Below are 9,184 nucleotides of genomic sequence, written 5' to 3' on the forward strand. Positions count from 1 at the left end.
TGGTTGGTTCTGGGGGACTCCAGGAGTCTCCAGTGGGTTTGGGGGGACTCTGTGGGGTTCTCCCTGGGGCCCTGGGGGTCTCTGGGGATCTGGGATGACTCCTGGAGGGAGTCGAAAATCCAGAGTGGGTGGTTGTGGTGCCTGATAGGAACACACGGAGCGTTGGGGGCTGCTGGGGGGCTCTGGGGGGCTCCGGGTGGCTCTGGGGGGCTCCGGGGGGCTCCAAGGGGCTCCGGGGGTTCCGGGGGTTGGGGCTGACTCACAGAGGAAGTCGGAAAGCCAATCTGGCTGGTCGTAGTGAACGATAGCAACACACAGGGTGTTGAGGGCTACCAGACTGAGCACGGTCCAGTAGAAGGCCTGAGTTTTCACCATCCGCCGGATGTGGAAGCGCATCCGCCGCTCCCGCTTGTGGAAGAAGGTGGCGTTCTCCAGCTTGGCACTTTTGAGGCTGGCACGGGCGAAGGGGGACCCTGCAGGAGATCCCCCCGGGGCCCGGCGTGTCACGCCAGGCTGTCCCCGTGTCACCCACCACCCCCTCATGTCACCCCAAAACACCCCCAAACCATCCCTGGGGGCACCCACCCGCCCCAAACCATCCCTGGGGCACCCACCCCTCCCCAAATCATCCCCCCACGACCCTCCAGCCCCACCCATCCCCTGTCCCTCTCCCAGTCACCCCGATCCCCCATAGCCCCCCCGCGCTGTCCCCCGTCACCCACCCATGGCCGCGATGTCCCCCAGCTGCTCCTCGCCCTCCTCGGGGCTCAGCAGGTCCGTCTTGCTCCTCTTGCTGGTGGCCCTCCGGAGAGCTCCCGCAGGGGGGGGCACAGGGGGGCGGCCGTCACCCGGGGGGGTCTCTGAGACACCCCCGGGCCGGGCGGGGGTCGCCGCCGGGGCGGGGCGGGGGGCGGGGGCTGCGCACTTACCATCGAAGGGGCGCCGGGGCTCGGTCTCGGGCTCGTCCTCGGCCAGGATCACCTCTTCTGAGGGAAACTGGGGGGCTCAGGGGGGGGCGGGGGGGCGCGGGGGGGGGGGGCCCGGGGGCGGGAGAGGGATTTGGAACCCCTGGGAGGGCCGGGGGGAGAGGGCTTGGGGGCGATTTGGGGACATTTAAGAGGGTTTGGAGAGGGTTGAGAGCACGGTTAAGGGGCTCTCTAGGGGTCTGGGGGAGGTGGAAGGGCGTCGGGTTATCCCGGGGGTCCCGAGAGGGCGGTTGGAGACCCTGGAAGGGGTTGGAGAGGGTTTGGGGAGGGGGATTGGGGTGCGTTGGGAGGGGTTAAGAGGGTTTGGGGAGGGTTGGGAAGGGTTGGGAGGGTTTGAGGGGATCCCAGGAATGCCCCGGGCGGGTTGGAGGGGATTTGGGGAGATTGGGGGGAGCTGGAGGGGATAGAGGGGGATTTAGGGTGGGCTGAGGAGGATTTGGGGGGGTCCCAGAGGGTTGTAGAGGGTTTGGAGAGGATTTGAGTGGAATTCGAGTGCTTTGGGAAGGGATTTCAGGGGGTTTTGGGGGCGTGCAAAGGGTTGGGAGGGGGTTATGGAGGTGCCGGGGGCTCGGGGGGGGTCGGGAGGGTTTTGAGGGGTGGTCCCGACCCTCACCCGCCTTGGAGATCCACTCCATGTATCCGTTGAGCTCCCGCTCGATCTGCTGCTGCCGCCGCAGCTTGAGGAATGCCCGGCGGTTCTCCACCCGCTCCCGCTCTTTGGCAAACTCCCTGCGGACCCCCCCGGTCAGCGCCGGTCAGGGGGGGGCACCGCGGACTCCCCCCCTCGGAGCCCCCCCCGCACCGCTTACCCGGACAGGACCCCCAGCACGAGGTTGAGCATAAAAAAGGAGCCGATGATGATGAGGGGGATGAAGTACAGCCAGTTCCAAGTGTTCCCTGAGGGGTCGTTGCTCCGGGAAGGGGGGGGGGGGGGGGAGGACGACAGGGAATGGGGGAGTCCCATGAAATTTGGGGGGATCCCAGGAATTGGGGGCGTCCGGTGAGCTCGGGGGGTTCCATAATTCGGGGGGGGGGGGGGTCCCATGACCTGATGGGGTTCCCACGAGTTGGAGGGGTCCCATGAGTCGGGGGGAGATCCCCAAAGGGCCCCACGACCTGGAGGAGTTCCCAGGGGGTCCCCTGAGTTTCGGAAGGGTCCCACGAGGGTCCCATGAAGTCATGTGGGGGGACCTAGGGAAGGACACGCGGGGACAGGAGGGGACAGACCCGGGAGGGGACTCCAGAGAGAGGGGAGCACCGGGAGGAGACCGGGCGCCGGGAGGGCACCGGGCGGGCACCGGGGGGCACCGGGAGGGCACCGGGAGGGGCCAGGCCCTCACATAGTAGAGGAGGTCGGTCCACCCTTCCATGGTGATGCACTGGAAGACGGTGAGCACGGCGAAGAGGATGTTGTCGAACTGCGTGATGCCGTAGTTGGGCCCTTCCCAATATTTCTTGCACTTGGTGCCGTTGGGGCAGATCCGGGCCGGCTCGTCCGTCCCGCACGGGACCTCCACCTTGATCTCGTCTGGGGAGGGCGGGGGTCCCGTTGTCTGAACCCCCTCCGTGTCCCCAGGACCCCCCCCTCCCTCCCCTCCGCCGCAGGGCACGGACAGAAATAACCGCGGCCAATTAACGGCTTCATCAAGGGAGAGCAGCAATTAGGACATTCCAAATCGGGCGCTGGCCGCCGGCCCGGAGAGGTTTGGGGCCGGGGGAGGGTTCGGAGGGGTAGGAGGGAAGGATTCGGCCCCCCAACCCTGCTCCCAACCCCGGTGATCCCAGCCTCGGGATCCCAGCCCGCCCCGGTAGGAAACTGAGGCAGGAAGGGGAGGGAGGAGATTTTGGGGGTGGTTAGGGGAATTTCAGGGGATTCAGGGGGAGTTAAGGGTGGTTAGAGAGGGTTTGGGGGGTTAGAGGGGATTGAGGGGTGCTGGACGGGGGGGCGGTGGGCTTTAGGGAGGGTTTGAGGGATTTGGAGGGGGTTTGGGGAGGATTTAGGTGGGGGTTGGGATTTGGAGAGGGTTTGGTGGGGATTTAGAGGGTTTAGGGGTTTTGTAGAGGGTTTGGGGCAGACTTAAAGGGGGTTTTGGTGGATTGAGGGGGGATTGGGCGGGGAGCGGGAGTTTGAGGGGGGTTTAGGAGGTGGGGAGGGGGTTCAGGGAGGTGTAGGGGGGACTTAGGGAGGTTTAGGGGCGTTGGAGGGGATTTGGGCAGTGTTTTGAAGGGGGATCAGGGGCGTTTGGCCCCACCTGTGACCAGGTCGAAGCAGGTGGTGTGGAATTTGCCCATATAAAACTCTAATCCTATTATGGCGAAGATGAGGATCGCGAAGAAGAGCAGGAGCCCGATCTGCAGCAGCGGGATCATCGCCTTCATGATGGACTTCAGCACGACTTGTAAACCTGCAGCAGCGGCGGTTGAGCGGCCACGCCCCCCCCGGGACCCCCCCCCGGGACCCCCAAATCCTCCCGAGGACTCCCAGATCCTCCCAGGGACCCCCCCCTGCACTCACTTGGGATCCCCGAGACCAGCTTGAGGGGCCGGAGCACACGCACGGCCCGGAGCGTCCGCAGGTCGAACTGGGAGCCCACCGAGGCCAGGATGCTGCGGGGACAGTGGGGTCAGCAGGGTCAGCGGGTGTGGGGACCCCCAGCAGGGCCACCGCGGCTGCCAAGAGCGGCCACAGCTGCTGACACACCCCAGCACGCCCAGGGACCCCCACAATCGGTCACCACGGCCATCGAGAGATGGCGTGTCTGGCCACGCCACCACCGTGTCCAAGGGCCACCACCGTGAGCCTGTGGCCACACTGTCACAGCTGTCACAAGCCCCCGTGTCCGTGTCACAGGGCCACGAGCCCGCGGCTGTGCTGTCACAGCCACGGCGAGCCCCTGTCCCCAGTGCAGAGCAACGAGCCCCTGGCCCCCATAAGCCCCCGAATCTTTGTCACATGGCCACGAGCCCCTGGCCCCCACGAGCCCCCCACGTCCCTGTCATACGGTCACGAGCCCGCGGCCACCACGAGCCCGCGGCGGTGCTGTCGCGGCCCGCGCGAGTCCCCGTGTCCCCGCCGCAGGGCCACGTGCCGCAGGGCCGGCAGCCGGTGCCGCCAGCGCGGGCGGCAGCTCGGGGCTATTTTTAGCCTTTTCCGGCGATGCTGCCGGTGGTGGCTGATGCCAGCGCTGGTCCCAGCCCGGGGGTCGCGGCCACCGGCCAGCAGCGGCCCCGGCATCCCCGAGGGGCCGGAGGGTGTGCCCGGCGAGCCAAAGGGGGTTCCCGGGTGTACCCCAGGGGTTCATTGCTGACCCCGGTGCTGCGGAGGGTCCCCTGTTGCCATGGCGACCTGATGGAGATGCTCATCCATCACCCCCCCGTCATCGCAGTCAGACGCGCCCCCCCAGCGACCCCCAATACCCCCATTTACCCCAATTTATCCACCCTCTGTCACCCCCTTTCATTCACCCCAAATCACCCCAATTAATTCACCCCCTCATCACCCCAATTTCTGGGGGGGAGAAATGCTGGGAACAGGGGGTGAGGGAGGCCAGGGGGTGCAGGACAGAGCCCCCCAAAATAGCCCCCAAAAGAGCTCCCCAAAACTCCCGCTTCAGTTTCTCCACTGGGCAAGCACAGGACACGGGGATGGGGGGGCTGTGACCGGGGGTCTCTGTGACCGGGGGTCTCTGGGGCGATGCTGCCGTGGCCGGGGGGATTCTGGAGCTGCAGGTGCAGCTGCCGGAGTTGCCAGCGGGTGCCGGTGCCGCGCGCTGAGTGACACCGCGGGGACACGTTGTGACAGCGCCGGGAGGCCCCCGGGGACACGGGGACAGGGACGAGCTCGGCGGCCCCGCACACGCGCGGGGACACGTGGGACACGAGGGTGGGGCAGAGGTGGGGACGGGGGGGGGGGGGGGTCCTGCACCCGCACACCTGCGTGGGGCGGTCCCCACGGGCACGGACACGCGGTGACACGCGTTTGTCCCCAAATAGGCGCGTCCCAGCTGCGTCCCAGCTGTGTCCCAGATGTGTCCCCGGTGTCCCCCGCGCGCCCCTCACCCCGTGAGCACCACCACGAAGTCCATGACGTTCCAGCCGTTGCGCAGGTAGGAGCCTTTGTGGAAGGCGAAGCCCAGCGCGATGATCTTGATCCCCGCCTCGAAGCAGAAGATGCCGATGAAATACGGCTCCGTGTCATCCTGGGCGCGGGGACAGGTGTCGGGGACGGGTGCCAGGGGACGCCACCACCTCCGGACACCCCCTGCCCCCGGGGCGAGGGGTCAGCGCTGCCCCCGGCCCCCTCCGGCCCTCCCCAGGTTGCCCCGGGCGGAGGCGGCGACGCTCCCGGCGTGGCCCAGATTCCCAGTAAGGAGGAAACTGGGACGCCGGCGGGTCCGGGGGGAGCTGGGAATCGTGGCCGGCGTGGGCCAGGTGCGGGCTGGCAGCCCCCCTCCCAACCCCCCGTCCTGCTGCCCACGCAGGGGGGGCAGGGACACAGCAGGAACCCCGCGGGGGGCTGGGGACACTTGATTGAGCCCCCAGGGTGGCCAGGGACCCCCAGCAGAACCCCCAGAGACCTCCACTAAAGCCCATGGGGTGCCCGGGCACCTCTGCTGGCACCCCCAGGGTGTCCAGGGACCCTCACCAGAGCTCCAGACGTGCCCAGGGACCCTTGCTGGAGCCCCCAGGGTTTGCAGGGACCCTCCCGGGAGCCCCAGGGACCCTCCCCAAGCCTCAGGGATACCGGGGACCCTCTCCAGCCCACTCGCCCCCTGCTCACCAGCCGCTCCGACATGGGGGTCTTGTCCTCGTCGGGCAGGTGCTGCTCCAGCGCCAGGACGATGCAGTTCGCGATGATGGTGGCTAAAATCATGTATTCAAAAGGAGTGGGGGGCGAGTCAAGGAAAAAACGGGGCTGGGGGACCCCCAAACCACACCGGCAGGGGGAAAACTGAGGCAGGAGTGGGGCCACGGGGTGCCCAAAGCGGGGCCAAGGGCCTTCCCTTGCCCCGGTGTCGGTGCCCGCGTGTTCGGCAGTTCATTAATTAATTCCCTCATCAAAGCGGCAGCCGCGGCCTCGGCTCCGCGAAGCGATCAAAGCGCCCCGGGGACAGCGGGACCCGCCGCGACCGACACGGCCCCGCCCGGCCCGCGGGCACCGGGCGGTGGCACCCCCGGGGGTTGCGGGGACTTGTCCGTGTCCTGTCCCGCGTCCCCAAGTGCTGCCCCACGGCCCTGTGCCCTGCCCCACATCCCGCCCCACCAGTGGTGCCCATGGCTGGGGCCATGGTGGCACTGAAGGTCACAAAGATGAGGCCGGACCCCACGAGGCCGGGGCAGGGGATGGCTGCGGCCCCACAGCCTGGCACGGAACGGGTGTCCCACACAGATCTCCGGCGTGGCACTGCTGGCCAGCATGGCTCTCTGGCACGGGACAGCTGTCCAGCATGGCACGGCCATCCCAACGGCCACCCGGCGCTCCAGCATGGCACGGCTGTCCCAACAGCTCCCTGGCACGGCACGGCTCTCCGGCACAGCCTGGCCTGGTTATCCAGCCTGGCACAACGGGGCCACCCGGAATGGCCACCCCACTCTGCCATCCCGGCACAGCTCCGGCACAGCGCTGTGACCTGGCACAGGCACCGGGCACAGCCCTGGCACGGGGACCTGGCGCTGGTCTCCAGCACAGCTCCGTGGCACGGCTCGGTTCTCCAGCACCTCTTCCCGGCACAATATGTCCCCCGGCGCCGGTATCTGGGCCAGCGCGGCTCCCTGGCACCGCACTGTTACCAGGCACGGCTCCCTGGCACAGCACAGCTCCCGGTACCGGTATCCAGCCCGGCAGGATTCCCTGGCACTGACCAGCTCCCGGTGCCGGTATCCGGCCCGGTGCGGCTCCCTGGCACAGCCGAGGATCCGGTGCCGGTACCTCCGTCATGACACGGGTACCCAGCACGGCTCCCGGTACCGGGATCTGGCCCTGCCCGGCTCCCTGGAACAGCCCGGGCGTCCAGCACGGCTCCCTGGCATGGCACAGCTCCCAGAGCCAGGATCCGGCCCGGCTCCTGGCATGGCCCGGGCATCCGGTGCCTGATTCCGGCCCGGCACGGCTCCTGGCACGGCCCGGCCCGGTTATCCGAGGCAGCGAAGCGCGGCGATGCAGCACGGATCCAGCACGGATCCAGCACGGCACAGCCTCCCTGCCATGGGGCTCTGCGCCCCCAAACCGGGATCGGGAGGCTCCCCCTCCCCTCCGCGCGCCCCCCGGGATTCCCCCCAGGACGGATTTTGGGGCGCCGCGGGAGCAACCCCCGGCTGCCGCCGCCCCCTCACCCCGGGACCGGCGTGGGAGGCTCTGCGTGCCGCAGGATGGGACCCGCAGGGCCGCGCCGGGGAGGGCGGGGGGCGATGCATCACCCCTCCCCCCGGGACCCCGGGGCACCCCGACACCCCCAGACCCCTGCCCGGCCCCGCCGCGACGCCCCTGCCCCGGGGCGCCGGGACCCGCTCGCCCTCCACCGCCCCGGGGACAGCGCTGCCCGGCCCCGCTGCGGCACCGAACGGCGCAGCCCGCCCCCCCCGCGACCCGCACCCCCGGACCCCCCAGGTCCTCTGGCGGGCACATCGGATGTGCCCGAGGGGGTGACCTCGCCCCCAAAGTGCCCCCGGTGTCGGGGGGGGTCCCCAAAAGCTCGTGGTGGAGCCAGAGACCCTCAAAAGCGCGTGACGACCCCCCCAGCCCCGCGTCGGCGCCCCCCAGCCGCCAGGAGAGGTGTCAGTGTCTGTGTGTGGGGTGACAGCGGTGGGTTGTGGGGCGACAGTGGCAGTTTTGGGATGGTGGGGGTCCTTTTGGGGTCACAGGGGCCTTTTTGGGTTGCTGCTATCAGCCGAGGGTTTTGGGGGCAGGAAAAAGGGGGAAGAGGCTCGGAGGAACCCCAAGGGCAGCAGGGCCGGGGCTCCACCTCCCCAAAATAGCACAAAATAGCCCAAAATAGCCCAAAACAGCCCTGCGCCCCCAGACACCTCAGCTGAGGAGGGGAGACGGATCTGGGGACACCTCGAATCAGCGGGGACCCCGGAGGGATGGCAGTGGGGGGGAGGACAGGAGGGTTGTGGGGTGCGGGGGCTCGGGGATGCCAGGTCACACATTCTCCCCAAAAATCGGGCACCGAGAGGTACTGGTGCAATGGGGTCCCCCTCTCCGCCCCCCCGGATGAGCTGGACCCCCCAAATGTGGGGAGGGGGGCGGTATGGGGGGGGCAGCAGGGGCATGGGGACCCCAATGCAGGGCAGAGAAATGGGGGTCCCCAGTGAAAGGCAAGGGGTTGGGGACCCCAAAAGGGGGCTGGGGACCCCAGTGCAGGTCACAGGGACAGGGACATTGGATGGGGATCCCAATCAGGACACGGTGACCCCAATATGGGTCTGGAGTCCCCAGTGCAGGGCAAGGGGACGTGGGATGGGAACGAGGTGCAGGACACAGGATGGGGACCGCAGTGTGGGGCTGGGGACCCCAGTGCAGGACACGGTGACCCAGTACGGGGATGGTGACCCCGATATGGGGATGGAGAGGTGACGCATGACCGGAATGGGGACCCCAGTGCAAGGCAGGGAAACGGGGTCCTCGATGGAGGTCAGGGCATAGGGACCCTCATGCAGGTCAGGGGAACCCCAAAGCGGGTCAGGGCATGGAGCCATCATATTGGGACCCTGATATGAGGATGGGGATCCCAATACGGGGCTGAAGAGCTCATGCAGGGCACGGAGACCCCAGTGCGAGTCTGCGGACCCCAGCGCAGGACAGGGTGACCCCAATAGCAGACTGGGGACCCTAATGCCGGACAGGAGACCCCAATGAGGGCCAGACGTCGGGGCTGTGGGCTGGGGCCGGGGTCCTTGTGCCAGTCCCAGGTTCCCATCACGGGGCACGGGGAGTGCCAGAGCCGGGTCCCCTCGGCCGGGGGGTCCGGTGTGGGGCGCGGGGGCCCCCCCAGAAAGGATATGGCCATTCGGTGATCTTTTTGGCGTATTTCCTCACCACGTTGTCCTCGCTGAAGAGGAAGAGCGAGCGGTTGACGGTGAGGCAGTTCTGCCGCACCGGGATGGGGTTGTACAGGGCCATGGTGCGGGCGCGCTGGGCCATGGACTGCTTGTAGAGCCGCTGCGCCCCGGGGGGGCCCTGTCGCGGACCCCCCCCC

The 9,184-nt window shown here is 68.4% G+C and overlaps 1 protein-coding gene across 1 annotated transcript in view; it reads right to left on the reverse strand.

Annotated features, from left to right (window-relative positions):
* The window catches only part of CACNA1A (calcium voltage-gated channel subunit alpha1 A), a 17,792-nt gene extending 8,614 nt beyond the window's left edge, over positions 1-9,178 (reverse strand). The window contains 10 exon segments of the mRNA XM_042020344.1: positions 264-473; positions 723-986; positions 1,600-1,715; positions 1,796-1,899; positions 2,327-2,514; positions 3,239-3,391; positions 3,502-3,593; positions 5,046-5,185; positions 5,767-5,872; positions 8,990-9,178. Coding sequence (XP_041876278.1) covers positions 264-473; positions 723-986; positions 1,600-1,715; positions 1,796-1,899; positions 2,327-2,514; positions 3,239-3,391; positions 3,502-3,593; positions 5,046-5,185; positions 5,767-5,872; positions 8,990-9,129 — 1,513 coding nt within the window. The 5' untranslated portion in view covers positions 9,130-9,178.
* Between the last annotated feature and the right edge of the window lie 6 nt (positions 9,179-9,184).

Source organism: Corvus kubaryi, unplaced genomic scaffold (assembly GCF_017639235.1).
Source record: "Corvus kubaryi isolate FWS band 111438036 unplaced genomic scaffold, C.kubaryi_AGA036_p1.0 36965, whole genome shotgun sequence".
Lineage (NCBI taxonomy): Eukaryota > Metazoa > Chordata > Aves > Passeriformes > Corvidae > Corvus > Corvus kubaryi.